Source organism: Varanus komodoensis, unplaced genomic scaffold, assembly GCF_004798865.1.
Source record: "Varanus komodoensis strain SLA01 unplaced genomic scaffold, ASM479886v1 scaffold49, whole genome shotgun sequence".
Classification (NCBI taxonomy): domain Eukaryota; kingdom Metazoa; phylum Chordata; class Lepidosauria; order Squamata; family Varanidae; genus Varanus; species Varanus komodoensis.
In genome coordinates, this window is record NW_025336072.1 from 427,688 (window position 1) to 448,226 (window position 20,539).

Here is a 20,539-nt window from a genome sequence, read left to right on the forward strand (position 1 = left end):
CGACTTCGCGGCTAGCATGGCATAGCATAGCATAGGAACTTCGCGGCCTCCATGATAGAAGGGCAGACAAAGCCTACCTACATCGCATTAGAAGCTAAGGGTGGATGGGGACCGAGGCCCAGGGCGGCCGCGCCGAAGCGCTCCCGGAGGCTGCATGTTTATCTAAACCGCCTCGATCTCTATGGGTGCTTAAAAGCCGAGACAACGAGAGGCTGGGCGCGGCCCTTGGGCGGGCCGTGGGCGACGCTCAGCCAATGAGAGCGGCCCCGTCGGGAGCGGCAGCCCAATGAGGGAGGAGGAGGGAAGAGCCTGCGTTCAACGTCTCGCCCCGGGCGGACGGGCGAGCGGGCGGTGTGCTTCTCGTGCTCGTGAGGGATCGCTCAGGCGAGCGGAGGACGGGAAGAGGCGCGGCGGCGATGAGGATGGCGGCGCTGGCGAGCGCGGCGGAGCGCGCTGTACTGGTGAGAGGGCGAGGCGAGGCCGGGTTGCTATGGTGACGGCTGCCGCCGCCGCCGCCGGGAGGCCCGTTAGCGGGGCGAGGGAAGCCGGGGCGGCTCTCCGAGTCGTGACGGACCTGCCCCGACTGAAGCTTCCTTTCGGCGTGTGAGGAGCGAGTAGTGTGTGATGCGCCACCCTGCCGTCATCAGATGCGTTCGCGTATGACGTCACGCAGGCGGCGGGCGCGTGACGTCATCCACGCCGCCTCAGGAGCGCGCGTGGCGTTCCTCGCGGCGGCGCGGGGGGGGGGTTGCTTGTGCTTCCGTGGCGCGCAGTGCCGCGCCCCCGCCCCCCCCCCCCCCCCCCCCGCATTTTGGAAGGAAGGCTGCGTCTACTTTAAATATTTGGAAGCTACTTTTGACCGTTTTTATGCGAGGCGAGCCTGTCGCGTGGTTTTAGCAGGCGTCTTGCCTGGCGTTCACACTGACCTTGGCTGCGTTACGGGGGATGAGAGGCTGCTGGCTTGTGAACTGGAACTCTGATTTTTCAACTTACTTTTATTATCTCATAAATAGTACCCGCATTGTCGGTCTTATCCCCAAAATGGTGCTTACCAGACAGACATGCAAAATGTTGGGCGTCCCATCCTTTTTTGAGAGTATCTCTTTAATTGGTGAGAGAAACTTAAGGATAGACCGAGGACAAAGAGTATTTTACACCATTGATGAACAGTAAACAGTGGATAAGGAGCATTCTCCTATGATGGATTCTTAGACTGGTCACTAGATTCTAAGGATATTTGGAAGTAGATCCTAATTTTCTTATTCTTTAAACTGGCCAATTGAATCTGCTTTTGCTGAAATTGTGGTCAGTAAAAAAAAAAAAAAATCAGAGAAAGATAAACAACTGAAGGACCTGTGTGGTTTGTTCTCAGTACAAGTTACTATCAGGACAATAGCGCAGGTGACAGTGCAGAAGGTATAAAGAATGAGCAGCCCATAAAAGGAACTCAATAAGGGCAATCTACCAATGGAAGGATGGTTTTTCTTGATATCAAGTGATTTACAACTGGAGAAATCTTTTCTATCTGAGTGTAATGAAGTTTTAACTAGAATGTTTAATGCTCATAAAATCATTGGTGCAAAAGGTAATAATTGTAAATTAAAATAAACTGACTGGCAAGGATTATAAAGTCCCAAGAAGAGTGGTAAGCAAGAAGGGGCTTAATAATGCTAGTAATGTAAAGAGTAAAATATTTAATTTTAAATATTATTTAATATTAATATTAAAATATTAAAACAGCCTCAATGGATTTTGAGAAACTTTGAGCTATTAGCTAAAGAGCAGATTGTAGAATCTGATTTGAAGCCCAGAAACAATTCTAGGAATAATGATTACAGAATTTTGCTGTTACTGAGCCAAAAACATGTTTACTGCCAATTGCCCTTACTTGCTCGTCAGGGGCAGGATCTTTGGTCTCTGTGTTAATCCAATGGAATATCATCACAGAAGAAGTTTAAAAATGGTAACAGCTGGACCTGTGTCCTGATCTGCAGAAAGTTGTCCTTCTCCAGCTACCTCAAATCCACTGGGTTTTTATTTTAGCTGGAGCTAAAATACCTTAGATAAATACTGAATCAGGTCTTCCCTAACTACTTTACCATAGAGGATATAATCCACATAGACTATTTATATTTCAGCTATACCTGTGCTCAAGCAGTGATTATGCATTAAGATCACAACATAGCCTCCTCGATAAGGATCAGAAATCAAATACCTGTGCAGAACTTACGGTGTATACGATTTTGCAACATCCAGAGTGGTGCAAAAGAGAGTAGGCAGTTAGCCCAAAACAATCCAATTTCACAGATCCATTTGTGGCCCATGAATCGCCCACTCTTGATGAGGCACATGAAAGGACCTCTACTTCTAAAGAACAAGCCGGCCAACAGGCGTCACATATTCAGTGCCGCATACATCGTAAGGAAGTCAAACTGCATAATATTGAGGAAGAAGCCACCCCAGACCCTTTCTGGGCATTGACCCTAGAAACACAAAATGGGATTTTGAGGAATATGGTGTCTTTGAGAGAACTTCTGTTAGGAAGGCAGAACAGGTATGGGGAGGGGTTGTGTTAGTTGTGACGAGAGAGAGTTGAATTTTAATCTGCTCAAAAGTGATTGAACAACTTTGGCAGTGGGAGGACATTTGTTGGAAATGGCCTTAAGAAGAGAAGATGTGCCTGGAACTCAGGTACCACCCAATAAAGGCATTTGGCCCTCCTGGGGCTCAGGAAATTACAACAGAATATCAGCCACCTAAAAGGAAATTGATTTACTTTCCCAAGAGAAACTGTAAGTGTCCCAAGGTCCCCTTAAGCGGGTTTTGCTCAAGTTGACCAAAAAAATTCATCATAATGCATTCTAGATGGCCCTTCTTTCTTGAATGTTGTAGGCTGGCCAAACGAAGTGGTAGATCCCCTCTTTGTAGAATGTATCAAGAAGTATGATGTTTAACTTCTCCAAGAGCCCTGGGCAAAAAGATTACTCGATAAATGGTTTTGCCTTGTATTCTTTGGAAGCAACTCCCAGAACTAAAGGGGGACAGACCAAAGGAAGTCTGAAAATCCTGTTGCCTACCAATATTGGGAATTCCTTCATTAGTCTTGTGCCCCAGACCTCCCTGACCATAATGTTGATTTTAAAGTGTAGAGTGTTTCTAAATGCCACTGCAAAGCATATGGCATAGAGAAACACCCTACATTTTAGGCAAGTGCAAAGTTAAAAAGATGACTGGAAAGAGTTGGAAGGAATATATTAAGAAACTGCAAGATTTGCATGCAGAGTCCTTAATGATGGTGGTTTGTGATTTCAACTCTCAAATTGGTCAGAATGATGCTGCCTTGTATGCCTCCTTCAGAGGATACCCCCCTGTAGTAGAAGAGAGCTGTCCACTGCCAGATAGGGCTACATTGGTCTAAGCCTTGTGAAACTGATAAGCAGATTTGACCTAGCAATTTTGAGTAAAGATGTAGCGGATGAGGGAAGGGTAAATTTGCTTTTTGGCAGGTTCAGGCACATCGGTGCTTGATTAGAGCATAGTTTCTTTTAATTTCTTAAATAGAGTAAGGGGTGTAAGGGATGGGTTACCACATCGAGAGTGACCGTCTATCCTTAATTTTATCCCTAAACTTGGAAAACTGTACTGTGCACACTATTTATGATTTATGGTTATTAATTTTTAATTAAGAGATTAAAATGTATTCTGCACACATCAGGTAGATTGCTAAATTGGATAAAGCAACACCTGAGATACTCTATTCAGAAAGTAGTCTTTGTCTTCATAATGCCATATTAAATGCAGTCTCCCCTGAAACAGTAGTAGTATGATTGCAAGATGTGATCTCTCACCTCCAAACAATTTTGACACACAAAAGGATGTAGGATAACCTTTTTAGAAATATAGAAATAAAGTGAGTCAGAAGCGGCCCTCAGGCCATCTTGTCTGACCCTGGGCTCCAGCCAGTTCCCCTCATGTCATCTCCAACATGTGGTTGTCTAATTTTTCCTTGAACACTCTCGCTGATGGGGCCTCAACCACCTCCCTTGGAAGCCCATTCCACATCCTAACCATCTAAAAGCTGGCATGATCAAGATTGTATTGCCTCTAAACACTCCTTAGTGAGAAATTTAGGTGGTATAGAGAACTGAAACATTTTTTTCTCCACAAACTGCAGCCATGTTCTCACATGCTAAGATATGCTTGCTTCTGTAATAGCTGTCACAACTGTCTTCCTCATTCCCTCTGTGTTTGCATAAATCCCATTCAGAGCAGTGGCTTAAGGTTCTGAATAAGACACTTTTGTGCTCAGTCCATTGGAATCAAAGTAATGTGATGGAAGTCTGCTGCTTTGAAGCTCATGAAAACTATTAAGATCAGTAGATTAGATCTTACTGTTCAGCTCAAACTGTGAATGTCTGAGACAGACAGTCCTGTTTTTTCAGGAGCCTGAAACCCTAGAATACTTCCATCAGCCTCCTTTGCAATAGGTTTTCAAAGCATCTAAAACACTACCCACACTGATGGTACTTTTTAAATAAATAACAGATAAGTAGCTACCTGTATGCTGCTAACTTCCCAGAGCACCAAGGTAGCTTCCTTGTTTATAATGTAAATTATCCTTAGGCCTGTCAGTCTTTAATTAGTAGCTTAGCTTGCAGATCTATGCATGTTTCCTTGGCAATAAGCTTCAATGAACTCAACGAGACTTACTTTTAAGTCAGTATACCTGAAATTGTGCTGTAATTCAACAAAAGTAAGAACAGTTTTTAATTGGTGGCAACATGAATTAAGGAAACACCGTAATGTGTAGAAAAGAATATTTGGGTTCTGAGATATAATTGTGTAAGAGAATGGCAGAGAGCATGTGGCAGGGGACCTGTCCCCTGAGCGATGGCCAGGCTGCAAAGGGCCACAGGCCAGCAAGGTGCTTCCTGTTCTCAGCGTCTCGTACTGCTCCAAAGCAGCTCCCGAATGTTGGAGGATCCTTTGAAGTAGGAAGCTTACCTGATCTGAGGGAATGCAGCCATGAATACAAAATCACAAGCAAGTTCCTACTGGAACATTCTTGTTCTTTGGATCTAGGCCTCTGACTGATAATGGTTTTTTAAATGTCACTGTAAATCTTTCTGCCCATTTTTTGGATAAGGAACCTTTCTTGAGCTGGTTTGCTCAATGCAAGTCCTACTGTAGTTAATTTACCAACAGGTATCATGTTGTGTGAACAGACCTGTTTTATTAATAGGCAGATATGTTAACATTTAACCCATTAGTTAAAAGGCAGAACTTCATAGAGAGGCCCCAGTATTTCATTCAGTTGAGAGCCTGATTTGTAATGCTAACTGCTTCTTTGGAGGTCACAGGGCAAGGGGCTTACTATGCAACCCTCTGCAGGTTTAGACAGAACCAGGTCCTGCAACTCATCTCCAGTCTCAGCCAGCTGTGGTGGTCAGAGAATACTGGGAGTTGTAGGACTGTGTTCCGTCTAAACTGGCATGGATTGGGCCGTTATAAGCGCAAACGCAGCTTCTGATGTTTCTGCGGTCCACTAGCAAGCACCATTCATCATCCCTGCCCAATGAGGATGATTCAAAGGTGCATTCGAGCTCTGGAAGTAGAATCTCCCCTTTCACAGTATGGTGGGCTGTTATACAGATGGGAAAGCCTCTGTCTGAGATATCAAGTAACCTATGTGCACATCCTGCACAGGGAAACATATTCCTAACTCTCAGTTATGACCAGATAGGCATGTGCACCTGATGACTGTTAAGCATGGAAAGTCTTGACCAAGAGGGTATCTAAATCCAAGAGTCAGTTTATCCCTAAAGGAGTTCTCTGAAGTAATGAAAAAGAGCAGTGGGTGGCAGAAGTAAGATTGGCTTCCTGCCTGTTTCCTTAAAAGTAAACTAAGGCAGATTCCTCATGGAACTAGGTGCACGTTAATGATTAAAACAATATGGGGCTGTTAGGGATAATGAGATTCTGGAAGGACTTGTTTGTGTTCATCTCTTTTCAAGAAGAATGTCCTTGGTACCCTCCAGAAACTAATCTTTCTGTGACATCACCACACTTTAGGCACTGCAAAATGCACCACTGTCTTGAGGGATGCCCAGGATTTTGCTGCTAGGTCAACAAATGGATTTGTAGCCGCATTCCTAGTCATTGACATTTTTCTTTGAATCCACTGCTCCTAAAATTATCCGGAAAATTCCATCAGATTCTGCAGCAAGAAATGCCATGGTGTGAAAGTTGTTCCCACAGACATGGGAAAGTGCTTTGTGGATGGCTTATGTTGTCGAAGCTGGGAACAGGAAGTACGTGTGAAGAGGATGGCGGTGTTAGTCACAGGGAAGGAGCGAGGGCAGCCTTCCCAGTCTGTCTTCCCACTTTGCTGAATTGTAACTCCTGTAATTAATTCCCAGCCAGTTTAGCCAGTAGTCAGAAATCTTGGGAGTTGTAGTCCAAAATACTTGAAGAGAATCAGATTGGGGAAGACAGGACTAGGAAATATGCTGAGTTTAATTCAAGTCTTATTGATCACTGGAAGGTGCACCTGTTGAAACCATGAAAATTAGAACTTTTTTTTTTTTTTTTGGATAAGTTGTCAGTTTCCCAAGATTTCTACAAGAATTTCTGGCAATAGAAGATATAACTATGATGTGTAGTGCTTTGTTCTGTGTTTATAGCTTTGTAATCAAAAAGTAGCTTTTTTCTCAGTGCAGAGCTCAGGAAACCAGAGCCATTTCCCTCTCAGAACAGAAACACTGTGCACCTGACCCATGTAACAAAGGAGACTTTATGTGCTTTGCAGGCTCCTGTGAGGCACATGCTGCAGAAAGGAGGAAGAGGGCGTGCTCTTCACCAGGACATGAATAGAAGCCCCATGGTTTCTAGGAAAAAAGAAATGCCTATGAAATCTGCAATCATTTTAAATAGAAAATTATCTGCTTAACTTGCATAACCGCCGCCAGGCCAAAATGTATGCCCAGTCATCAGAGATCTGAAAAAGCCTTGAATGCTTTAATCAGAACCACCTCATCTCTCACATTTGTATGCAATAATGTGAATGGAGAAGTAGAGAAGATTGTAAACTGATAGGATTGTATTATGCTAGTATGTTGCCATCTGCACCTGCTGCCAGTTTATGTCTAGGCTCAATCCAGAGTGCTGATTTTAACCTTTAAAGCCCAAAATACTTTGTAAGTTGTCCTGAGCACTTGAAGCGATAGGACGGGGTATAAATGCATGTAATATTAAATAAATAAAATTTATTTAATAAAATGGCTTGGGGCCATCTACCTGAAGGAACATCTCTTCTTACTTATCTACCTAATGTCAACATTTGAGGTCCTTCTGACTTCTATCAAACTTGGGAACATTTTTATTATTGGCTAGAGAAATGGGACTTCGCATAGATTTAAATATGTTTTTAAATTATCATAAATGGAAAAAGAAGGGTGTGAGGGCTGACCCAGCGGGCTCGATGTTTTTGATGATGGATGTTGTTTGTAGTTTTCTTTTTGTTTTTTAGGATTATAATTTCTCAAATAAAACTTATTAAAAAAAAACATTTGAGGTCCTTCTGCAGGTATCCCAGTGGTGTAGAATGCTTTTTCCTGGGGAAGTTCCACTGACACCTTCATTATGGTATTTTTATATTATCTCAGGCATTTTAACTATTGTTTAGATCTCAACCCAATTTTATTTTTGCTCTTAGCTTTACTTTTGGTTTTATTACATGCTGCTGCTTGTCTTATTTTGCTTTTCTTGGATTTGTTACCTTGTATTTTACATGTTATATCACTTAGTTCTAAGGCAATTTAACAATGTAATAAATATTCCAAATAGCGTTTTATGAGATCTCTCTGTGCATCATGCTGTAGATTTATGAATATTTCACAGAAAGGTGAGCTACAAATGCCTAAATCTTTACAGAAGCATCTTCTTTCCATTCAGGAAGAAGAGTTCAAGTGGCTGTTGCGAGAGGAGGTTCATGCTGTCCTACAGCAACTGCAAGATATTCTGAAGGTAGAACAAAAAATAAATTAATTAAAAATCCTGTTTTCTCTTGACTTTGCTTTCCTCTGTTTTAAGTCTTCCATTTTACTAGGCTTACAAACAACTCCTTGGGCTTCTATTTCCAGTACTAAAAAGTGTGACATTTGCTGTAGTCTCCACTTTTTAAATTATCTCATCAATACTTAGACTGATAGATGGAATTAACACGGGCAAGTATAGCCAATAGCCAGGACCAAGCTCAGGCTTCACCAGGGAAGAGCCAAATGCATGTTCATCCTGCCAGCTTTTTAGCAGATATTAAGGGCCTGAGGGCTTGTCCTCAGGACCTGCCTTCTCGCCACACTTTCTACACATGAGGTTTATGAGAAGAATAACAACTGAGAGAAATAAATATTGAGAGCCCATGTGATACAGTGGTTAAGAGTGCAGGACTGGGACTCAGGCAATCTGGGTTTCAGTTCCTGCTTGGCTATGGAGCCAACTAGGTGACTTTGGGTCAGTCAGACTCTCAGCCCAGCCTACCTCACAGAGCTGTTGTTGTGGGAATAAGATGGAGAGCAGGTAGAGGAGAATGATGTAAGTTGCTTTCAGTTTCTTATAAGAAAAAAGCAGGATATAAATACATACTGTGAAGCCAGAAAATACCTGAGTTCATATTAATTTCCAGACATGGAAAGCTCTGATTAAAGGCTCTTATGAAAGGCAGTGGGTGTGTGGTAGCGTAGATACATCTGATTTATTTTTTCAGGGAACAGAATTGTGTGTCTTTTGTGTACGTTTTGTAAATTGAGTGTCCATTTTGAAAGGAAATCTTTCAAAACAGCCAATGCCCCAGCGCTTATTCCCCATTTCTTTTTTACCCAGGAGGCTTCACATCGGTTTACTTTGCCTGTGGGGGGCTCAGAGGGACCCATCAAGCAGGAGAACTTTATTCTGGGTAGCTCAAAGTAGGTACCAAGATCTTGGTGTGCAACATGCTTTGCAACTGTGGCCAGGGGGTGTGGTGGCATACGGCTGTTTCAACCTATGGATGCAGTAGCATTAAATAGATTTGAGGTAGGACTTGTAAGCAAATATCCATTCCCATCCCACAGAATTATGACCCTGTTTGTAGACAGTGACGTGGCCTCTTCCTGGATTGGGAGGAGCTGGCAGATTCTCTTTTCAACTTCATTTTGCCATGGCCTTTGATTAAAGAGCTCCTCTCTTTCCAGCCTGACCACTGTATTCTTAATCCCCAAACTACCTGGATGTAGTGTAATTCTGGAGAAGGGGAGGGGGGACACTGGTCCCCACTGGAGATTGTCCTGTTCTCACCAAATATCCCAGAATGAGATAGTATCTGAAAGATGTCTGGGCTACCAAAATTGGAACTGTGCTATGTGGTAACCTCCAATTCTGTCTGCCACCTTAGCAAATAAAACTTAAAAATCAGCCACTGACATCACTGAGCTAAAGGTTAGCCACCCAACCCCCAAGCATGGTGACAAAGTTCAATGCATACATCTCCAAAAAACAGGAAATATGCCCCCTCTTCAGGAGAGCTCTCCCACTGTTACGATTTATGGGACAAAGAATTCAGTTGATCTTCGTCCCTGCCTTTGCTTGAGATAAATTGAGTATGCTGGAGCAGATGATACACAGTGTGTGCTGCCTTATCTGGGGCAATGTGTGTTCCATAATCATATCCCTAACTAGGCCTAGTTTATGTTTCAGTTCTTATTATGGCAAAAAAAGATGTATATCTGAATAATAAACAGAGCTTGGATTGCTAAATCAGGTTTGTAGCTGACTGAAAACTAAGAAATAGCACAAGGCCTCTTTGTGATCTGTTGTGGAGAGGTTAAAGGGGGTAGTTCTGACCTGTTCTTTCAGCCCTTTGTATTTGTCTGCGCATGCATCGCCAGATGCCTCTGTACATCGAAAGCATGTCAACTGTATTAACGAGACTGCGTTTTGTTTCAGTGCTGACCAAGTGAAGGGAGTCCTGATGCTTCAGGGAGATGCTCTGTGCCAGGCGGTACGTTTATCTGCTGGGGAGCAGGTGGGAAGCTCCCTAAGGTACTAGACCAGAAAAGCCAATCTCTTTCTGCTTAAAACCTTTTAACAGGTTCGCAATTCCTACCCTTGTAGCAGTTAGATAAATAACTGACTGGCATTGTTTGCTTACAGGGACCTTTGTAATCTACTTTGCCTAATAATTTTCAAAACCTCCAGGAGAAAATGCCTGTTGTTACTGCTCAGGTAGTTCCCCTTTAGAACAGGAAGCTTCTTAGCCCTTTATCAGGCAAAGTGTGTTGCAATGTTACCTTGTCCAAGCATAGTCATTGCTTTAGGCTTTGGTTTCCCTTTCCTTTCAGCTGTGAGAGGTAGCACAATGCCAAACAGTGTATTGCAGATATTCATGGATGGTTAATAATACTGGGATGTCAATTCACCAGTTAGCTAAGAAAAACTGCCTTCTTTCCGGCTTGGTTAACTATCTCTGTGTTGCAGGTAAACATGGGTTGGTAAGAGTAAATTTCAGAGGAAGGTAATTTCATGCCTCTCCTGAACTCTAAGATTACGAATCTATATACTGTTTCACAGATAATTTGTGCTCCTGCAGCTTCTCACATCCCTTCCTGCTAAAGAGCAACTTAGTGGCAGTGGCCTCTAGAAAATTAACCTGCAGGAAGGCTGTCCTCTCAAGGACCTTGGTTTTCTTGCAGCAGTTAAATGGGTCATGTTTTGCATACAAAAGCCATTTATTTGTTGTTGTGACTCTCACAGCCTGGAGAACTAACTTGCAGTCAGCAGATGTGTCCAGTTTGAGGAGCCCCATTAGGATATATGGCTGCAGCCAGATGCAGACAGGCCTGCCTGCCCCCCTGCAGGGGGGTTTCCTGCGAAAAAGTCTGTCTCCAGCCTCTCCTTCTTAAGCAACTTTCTGTTGCATTCCATTGAGCTGCTATAGAGATGAAGCCTCTAATACGCTTCTGTTAAGGCTCTGTATTTGGTTTCAGTCATTAGCTGTTCGGTGGGAGCGAATGCACCCTGAGTGAATGCTGCTGGACTTAAGGTGGAAAAATGTCTGAGTGGTAAATGTTTTCCCTTTACCACCCACCTCTCTCCCCTTCTCAGGATATTAACTTGAAAATGCCCAGAAATAACCAACTCCTACACTTTGCATTCCGGGATGACAAGCAGTGGAAACTGCAGCAGGTATGTCCATGTCTCATCTCCTGGCAATCTTTGTGCAAAGCTCCTCCTTTAAAGGGAAAAAGAGGTAGCTGCTTCTTGGATGTGAAAAAGCAGAAAACCTTGTGTGCTGGGTGAGAAATTTGCAACATGTCTCCCTGTGTCCTAATTGTTGCACTGCTAAAGGACAGAAGCCATCTTTCAGTGTTGTTTTAATTCGTTGTACGTTTTCTTAGAGCTAGAAAGGAGGGGGGTGTATGTTTGTAGTTAAATGAAATATATTGATGTAAACTATTGAAATGTACAACAGGAGGATGTGGAAGTTGCTAGATGGATAGTGTTTTTGATGTAAACATACAACTTTCTCATTATCCTGTAAACTACAAGCAAATTAAGTTGTTTCCAGTACAGATGAAGGGCAGCCATATTCAGGCAAGTCACCTATAACCTGATTTAAAAGCTCCCTTGGTCACTTGGAGACACAGGTGTGAGTGGCCTATGGCCACCCAGTTCTCATTGCCTGGGCAGCCTAGGACTGATGGGAGTTGTGGAAGGCCACAAGGTGCCCACCTTGATTTATAGAAAGGTATTTTAGTCAAAAGGGGCACACACATTTCTAGCCTTTGTGGTGGGGAAAAGTTAAGAAATGTGTGGAGTATTTTCTGAAGTTTACAATCAGATCTACTCTCTCTGCTATAGAATTTTGGCTTTTGAGAACTGAAATTGGGCTTTCTAGTTCAATATTCTACATATTCTTGCAGGCTCACCTGGGAGCCAGACTAGATGATGCATTAAAGGTACAACCCTACACATGTTTAGACAGAAAAAATTCTGCAGCTCTTAGCATGCCCCATCCAGGATTACGAGGAAAGCACTATTGTCCTTTCCTAATCTCCTCATCCTCCTCCACTCCACGCCCAGTTATTGCTGAAATAAGGAGCAATATGACCCCAGATACAAGTATGAACACATTTAATGGCTCATCTGGTTTGGCCCCAGCTTCCAGCATAGTCATGTCATGAGTGGAGCCGTGTAAAGCCGGGGGTCAGACTAGATGGCCTGGGAGGCCCCTCCTGACTCTCTTTGTTTCTGTGTTTCTATGTTTCTAAGCCGCTATTTTGTGCTTTTTCAGATACAGGATGCAAGGAATCATGTCAACCAAGCCATCTACTTACTTACTAACAGAGGCGCCAATTACCAATTCAAGACAGGCTGCGAGGTCCTCAAGGTAAGCTAGAGATCTCTCTTCCTAATAGATGCTCCCTTCTGTTTCCTTGAGATGAGAGGCCATTTCACCTGTTCTGGAACTCTTGTCAGGAAGAGTTACTGCACAATGGTATGGGTAGAGTACATATTTATACATGCCAAACATGTGTGCTACCCATGCCATTAAGTTCTATTTGCTGCATCTCTTGTTATAATCACTCAAGAAAGGTTCTCCACCTGAGGTTTTGGAGAGCTGCTCTTGGACCTGTCAGTTCTGGGCTCGATTGGACTGTTGGTCTGACTTCATGTATAGCAGCTCCTTTACAGAAGAACTTTCTCCTCCTCATGCTCCAAAAATGCCATGAATGCTTAACATGTAATTAATCTACATAACTCTTTCCCCCAGGATGTCATGATGGCTGTTGTTAGATCACTGTTGGTCAGACTTCGCTTAGAGGCTCTACTTTGTTTTGGACTAGAGCTCTGAGACCCACTGATCAAAGCCAGGTTCAAGAGAGTGTCCAGGAGGGACAGTGGAACCCTGTAAGCCATATACACATACAAGCTATATTCACACACAAGCCTACAACTTAGAGTAGATCAGGGATTCTAACACCAAGAATTAAAGTAGTCAGAAGAGCTGCACAAAGTGTCATCAGTGGCACCCAATTCATGTCCATGTTTTATGAGCAATGAACATTGAGGCTAGCAGATTAGTGCAAGGCTGGCCATTTTGATTTTTTTAACCTGCCAGGCACTTCTGATCTTTTGCAAGTCACCTGCATTTGTGGCTCAGATGGCTTTTCACAAGATTACTGAATGAAGCCTCCAGGGACTTCAGATGGGCTTGCGGTTTGTACTTCTGCAAATGTGGCCTGGGCCTTTTTTATCAGAAGGTTTTCGGCACAGAAGGCCATTTTGCTTTTGAGTAACAGCACAAAGCTAGATGTTCAGATTAGCATAAGTGAAATTGCATGTGGGTTTTTTCTCTGTCTCCTCTCAGCTGATGGACGCAGTGATGTTGCAGTTGACAAGAGCTCGAAATCGACTTACCACTCCAGCCACTTTGACCCTACCAGAAATTGCCTCCGGTGGCCTCACAGTAACTATATGCTCCTTATGTCAGCTCCTCAGAAAGTGATGAGCATACCTCTAACATTTTGTGCCAGGACAATCTCAGTTGTGCTCACAGAACAGCCCTGACCCATCTTTGTACTTCTTCCCATTTAGCTTCCTGTACTACTTTCTTAGTTCCCATCCCTTGAACACTGAAATTCCTACCTGAGGTTGAGAATGTATTTCTTGAATATTGAGCACAAGCATGAGGACTAGAATGTTGCTTTAAAATTCAAGCTTAGGGAAACCAATCTCATTCCGTATTCTGTCTGCTGACTGTGAAGTAATTCTGTTAGCCTTCCCCAAGCAGGTGCCTTCCAGATGTATTGGACATTAACTCCCATCATCCACAACCACTCAGTGACAGATGCATGTATGTTGGCTTGCATAAAAACTGTGATCAGAACAACACATTTGCCAGTTCCCTTTGGCCAAGACTGCGTAGGAACAGGAGAAATAGGAACAAAGAGCATAGGAACACTTAAATGTGGCCCTCCAATGGCTGGATTTCTCCAGTTTTTTCTCACATGACAATGTAACTCTCGATACATCTGAGTTGAATCTCTAGAAAAGCATCCGCTGGTCTTTCCACAAGAGCTTGTCAGTGGTGGTGACAGAGATTCTAACTCTAGATGAGCCACTGGTTTTGACACAGTATGACAATTCTCATTTGCTTACAAAATAAACTTTTACAAGTCTACTCAGAAGTAAGTCTCAATAGGGCTACATTCTAGGGAAGCTTGTAAAGAGGAAAAAGTTCTTAGCATGGCCCAGGCAGCACAACTAACTAGAAAGGATACTGAGTGTTGTAGGCCTCCTTCCTGACTGTGTGAAGGACTGTGCCTAAGTTGTTTTTTGAGATATCAGAAGCTAAAAGAAGCCGAACAAAACCATCACCAGCTTTGCTTCAGCGACAGAATGGTTGTGAAGTGGTGAACTGGGGTTCTTCTTGTTACTTCTACTCTGATTAATACATACACTGAGAGCGAATAAGGAGTTTTCCCCTGCACTGGCAGTTTTCCAAGCCCCTTTAGTCAGGCCTGTTGAGAATATTCATCCTGTCCAGCAGATATTCGTTTATAAGTGCAATGCTGCACAAACTGCACTTCCAGTGGGTGAGAAAAGAAAGATTTTTATCTCTCATCCCAGCTGTCTTCTCTTAAATGAAGATTTTATTTGGGTGGTTCTATGGTTGAGATCCATTTATCTGATTTTATTGTTTGTTCCTGTTTGTTGCCAGTAACAGTGCTGGTTCTTGTTATTTATTAATTGTATTCTTATGATGTTTATTTTTCTATTTGTTGTTGACTTTATATTGCAACGTTATATGTTTAGAATTGCTTTGGGACTGCTGACCTCTCTCTCCCCACTCCAGAAAATGTTCACTCCTGCTCTGCCTCCAGATATCCTAGTGAATTTCTACATCAACCTGAACAAGCTCTGCTTGACAGTCTATCAGCTGCATGCACTGCAGCCCAGTTCCACAAAGGTACTGAAAACTGGCCAGACTGGTACTGAAAACTGGTAATCTTACAGCCAAATGATTAGTGGATTAGTTGTCAGCAACTTCATAACATACACAGCGGGAGAAGCAGGAAATGGGAACTCACACAACAGGCTTCAAGAGAACATCTGACTTCCTCTGAAAAACATGACAAAGGACAGTATTCGCACTGTTTGTGCGCACGTGCGCGCGCGCATGTGTGTGTGTGTCTTAGGAGTTCAGATAAAACAGATCCAGATAAAAATTTCTGCCGATGGTTAGAAGCATTTCTACTACTTAACCACATCACGAAGTGGATTTTATTCCACAAGAGGCATTTGAAGTCTTAAGCAATTTTATAAGAGTCCCGAGATGAGATCCATTTGTTTTGTTGTGTAGTCATCTGACCATCTCGAAATGGCCTCTGGGCCAATGTCTTAGGAGATCTTAGCGTTGCCTAGTCCAGAAGTGAGGAGAAGGCAGATAGTAGCCCACTCTGCACCCTCCTAGTTTCTGTTGGTTGACTGGGCAGTTGCAAAGCATAAAGGTTTCCCCTTTGTTTTTGCTTTGCCTAAGAGTCAGAATACATTGGCTGATTGGGCAGGATTGTCCTTCCTCCACCCGCTTCTGCATTTCAGTGTTAGAAAGAAGAGATTCAAGGAGATTCTGACCCTGCACTGACAGACTCCAGGAGAAGAAATACTAGCTTCAGCAATGCACTACTCTAGGCAGAGGTGGAACTCCCATGAGCCCGAGGCATTATACTTTTGATTACTAAATGCTAGAAGTTAGCCATGTCCTGCCTCTGGGCTTCCCTATTCTCTTATGAGCCCATCTGGCTTTTGAGAGTGACCTCAGGAGGCTCTGCTCCTTTCCCTCTATATATATGAAGCAGATACATAGAGCGACTAAACAACAAGGACCAAATTATTAAAGGTAGAAGCACTTATGAGTTCAGATCTTAAAAAACCAATCTGTCTTCTTCCAGACGTGTTCTCAACTGTCCGCAATCAAGTTGCCATCTTTGCCTTGCTCTCATTTAAACTCAGAAATAAAATTTTAAGTTCTTAGTTGTAGCATTGGCCCTACTTCGTTGTAACCTTTTATTTACAACTTTTATTATTTTATTTTATAATCTTACTATCTCACTGTTTTATTATTACTATTTTATGGCATTTTATGGCACTGTTACGTTATGTTATGACCTGTGGTTACAACAATAAACTTATTGATTGAGGTACAAAGAGACAGGCCTCTCAGCAAAGGCATGATAACTGCAGAATTCCTTTCTGATGTCTGTTCACTCCCCCTGCCCCACTTCTTGCCTTTTAATTAGTAAAGGCTTTTAGATTCTGGCCAGCTTTTCCATGGTGATCTACATTGCAATGTTTTGCTGAAGTCCTAAGGTCTCTGCCTCTTGCTCCTTTAAGCACTGTTAAGGAATATGTCATTTTGCTTTGTTTTCCATATTTTGTTGTAAAACTCTGGGATTACTTGAAGGGGAAGGTGTAAGTATTCTCCCCAAAGCCGACTGGGGAAGATCTACCTGGGGGCAGGGGCTGGATGAGGTTGGGGTTATGGGGGCACAGATTGGACACACTCTCCTAGAAGCTGAGCTCCTCAGGGCCTTGGGCATTACAAAAGCACCTGGTCCTGACAGGTTACACCCAAGGGCACAGTGGGAATTGTCAGCGATATTCTTGTCTAAATTGGCCTTCATTTTTGAGGCCTCGTGGAAATCAGGAGGACACGGGAAGATTGAAGTGTAGCATTTGTGGTCCCACTCCTCAGAAAGGAGGAGACAAGAGGAATTACAGGCCAGTTAGCCTAATGTCCATTCTAGGAAAGATGATGGAAAAGCCCATAATAAGGAAAGCTCTAGAAACCTTAGATAGGGAAAAGGGGTTGGCAGTCACGCAACATGGCTTTGGCAGAAATGGGTCTCGCCAGACAAACGTTGAGGAGTTCTATGACAAGGTTTTGGGGTGGCTGGACGGAGGGGGTGTGGTGCATGCGGTCCACCTGGATTTCAGCAAGGCCTTTGACAAAGTGCTGCATGATACCCTGGTTGTGAAACTGATGATCAGTGCAGTGTCCAGTGTCCAAGGCATGGTTGTCCGAGTGCAAGCGGAGGGAGATTACCAGCAGGGATTCCGCAGAATCGTAGCTGGTGGCGAGTAGAGTCCTCCAGGACTCAGTTCTGGGACCGATCCTGCTCGACATCTTTATCAATGCACTGGAGGAGGGAATAGCTAGTCTGCTGGCCAGATTTGCAGATAATCCCGAAGTGGGAGTGGGAACCACAACTGAGGAGCAGGTGCATCAAGAGACTGCGGAAGTCAGTGGGGGACAACAGGATGGCGTTCAGCGCAGATAAGTGCAAGGTCTTGCACTTGGGACTCGGGAATAGGTGCCATAGGTACAGGAAGGGAGAGAAGTGGCTGGAGAGCAGCACTTGAGAAAGGGATCTCGGGGTGCTGGTTGACTGCAGGCTAAACATGAGCCAGCAGTGTGACATGCTTGGATGTCAGGAAGTACTTTCTGACGGTTAGGACTTCTAGGAGATGGAATGGGCTTCCAAGGGAGGTGGTTGAGGCCCCATCACTGAGGGTGTTCAAGGAAAGATTGGACAACCGCATGTTGGAGATTACATGAGCAGAGCTGGCTGGAGCTGGGGTCAGACTAGATGGCCCAGGAGACCCCCTTCTGATTCACTCTGTTTCTAGAGTGGACAGATAAATATTATATATAATCATCTATAACACACACATATATAAATAAAGCTATTAAATGAAGAGCTTCACATAAATTAAGTATGCCTTTACATCTAAGAGTTCCTGAGCATGGACTGTGATGAGCCACAGCTCAGTGCAAGAGCACATGCCTTGCATGCAGAAGGTCCTCGGTTTAATCCCTGGCATCTCCAGGCCGGACTAGGAAAGACCCTAATCCACGACCTTGGAGAACTGCTTCCAGTAAGCGGAGACAATGCCCAATTCTGCAGGTCTGGGTTTTGCAAGACAGCAGTCTGTGTTCCAGCTTTACTTGGTAAATTTGAAGTATGCCTATGAGCAATGAGATTTCTCACACAGTGTAGGTCTGCTTCTGTTGGAATTTCCCATTTTTAATGCTTCCCTTATGCTTGTATTATCACTTAACTACCGCATGTCATGAAGTGTCTCCAGTGTGTAAAAACTGCATTTAACCTCCATTGTTGTTTCTGAAATCCCACAAGCCCTTTTTTCATTCTTTTACAGAACTTTAGACCTGCTGGAGGGTCTATTCTGCACAACCCAGGGGCCATGTTGTAAGTGCTATCAACAGCATGTTGGGGAAGGGAGGGTGTAGCCTGGTGATGCAGGGCACTCTCTTGCCAGTGCAGCACCTGCCCCCGGCTCACCCCAAAACCCGCAGTGAGTACAGCTTCTCTGTCTGCAGTGAGTACAGCAACCAAAGATACGAAGTCAGCCACGTTCATAAAGTGGAGTGTGTGGTACCCTGGCTGAATGATGCCCTCGTTTTCTTTACAGTATCCCTTCAGCTATGCCAGCAGCTAAAAGACAAGGTAAGGTGGCTGAAAGAAAATACACGGTTGATAAAGAACATTCCCTGCTTTGCGCCTTGGGGATGCTGTTGATACTTTGGTTTGTCTGAGTGATCAGTTTGAGAATGCAAATTTATCTGGTGCTGAAAGAGGGGATACTGGGGGTAAGGAAAATGGAATTGAATTGTGTGAGTCTAGAAACACAAGCCCTGCTTTCGCAATTGTATAGTACAGCAGACTCCACAGTTCATATGGTCCAGATGGCTTCTGCAAAGGCTGCCCATCTTCAGAATGAGTCAAAAACAAAGATGGCTCATAGTCCCGTGGAGGCAGATGAGTTTTATTCCCATAGTTCCAGCTTGAGGGATTGGGTTGCTGAGACTGAGAGCGCCTCTGGACTCATGGCGGAGGCAACACCTGAGCCAAGGATCCCATTGACAGCCCAGGTTTGGCTTCCACACCAACTAGCTCTGCAGATGGTGTGGGATTTTGTGAGCTGTGTGGCAGCTCTGAAATGAATGCATGTATTGGTATAAGAGCACTTCCTTCTTCATCATGATTTTGGACATTCAGTGCCCTGCTCTTTGTCACATCTTCCCAGAGTGTCTTCCAGTAAAAAATGCTAATAGTCAAAAGTGATAACAATTACAGCAAAATAACAAAGCTACCCAGATAAAAACCAGCAGATTTTAAAGATCCCATGAACTTACTTTTACTTCTTATCGTCACATAGTGCCCAAGAAATTTAACAGCAAAAGCACATGTTTTAAATTCAATTAAGTCTGATCATAAGACAGGGTATACAGCTTTTAAATAAAAAACACTGCTGTGGGGGCCATGACTCAATGGTGGAACACATGCTTTGCTGGCGAAAGGTTGTAGGATTAGTCCTTGACATCTTCAGTTAAAAAGATTTTGAACTAGCAGGATGCATTCTGTTTCAGAGTGGACTCTTCTGGGCTAGGCAGGCCAATGCTCTGTTTCTGCATAAGGCACTAATTTACTAACCATTAGACACCAAGAGAAAATCAATTTTAGTTTCGTATTGTTAGTACCCTCACCCATATTAATAGGGTAAAACTTGCAGAAGCACACAAGAACTAAGATGGGCATGTTGTGGTTTTATGCAAAGAAAATAAGGTTAAGGAAAAGTTGCTCACTTGGAATCATCCTCATATGGAGCAAATTTGATCCTATTTCTGATAGCTTTTTCTATTCTTGTTTTCCAGATTGCTGTATTTTCTGGCTATTGGAACTACAAGCTGTACTGATCCTGTCCATTTGCAGGTTCAGCCATTCTCTTACAGGGAGAGAAAAAAATCGTTGTATAAGCAGTATATGCATGGTGTTGTAGGATCCCACCACTCACGGTGTCTGCCGGATAAGGCACCATGCCCAGTGCTGGCATCCTTGTGTTACTGTTTATTAGCACTTTAGAAACACACACATTTCCTTCCACGTGCATGAAGGCTAGGGTTCAGCTTATCCCGGAAACACTACTTAGATCTCACTCTGCTAGTGGGTACAGGGTGCCTAGCGCCTAGAGCCAGGACTGTATTGGCAGAGCCCCCTGGTCCATGCCTGGGGCCTGCCTTGGATGGCAAGGAGGTGGTCTTGTCCCCACAAGGAGTATTCCTTTCTCTAGCATTTCCTTGTCATCGTGTGGATGTGCTGCTGATCCCCCAGCCGTGTGCACAAATGTGACTATTCATCCAGAGCCGCAGGGAACCATTTCTTTTGGTGGTGGGCTAAAGGATGCTTTCCATAAGCAAAAGCACCACCTTTGTCAGGTCTTCCAGTGGGCCTTTTTCGCCCATCTGCCCTCGAGAGATGCAAACTAAACATCTTGGCGGCAGAAGTTGGTTGCTGCTAACCTTGTATGAATCATTCCTCAAACCAATCCACTGCTGTGAAATAAAGATCCCTAAACGTTGTGATGCGCAACTGTCTTTGGAGGAGATCTGGCCCTGCTATCGGAGCCCAGGGCAAATTCT

The 20,539-nt window shown here is 43.7% G+C and overlaps 1 protein-coding gene across 1 annotated transcript; it reads left to right on the forward strand.

Moving 5' to 3' along the window:
* The first annotated feature begins 340 nt into the window (after positions 1-340).
* On the forward strand, positions 341-20,478 carry ROGDI (rogdi atypical leucine zipper). Its single transcript, XM_044445639.1, has 11 exons — positions 341-461; positions 7,954-8,025; positions 8,881-8,963; positions 9,982-10,036; positions 11,140-11,220; positions 12,329-12,424; positions 13,406-13,504; positions 14,894-15,007; positions 18,259-18,308; positions 18,440-18,566; positions 19,775-20,478. Exons 1-11 carry the CDS (start codon positions 417-419, stop codon positions 19,814-19,816), a joined length of 864 nt encoding a protein of 287 aa, XP_044301574.1. The 5' UTR covers positions 341-416; the 3' UTR covers positions 19,817-20,478.
* The last annotated feature ends 61 nt before the right edge of the window (positions 20,479-20,539 follow it).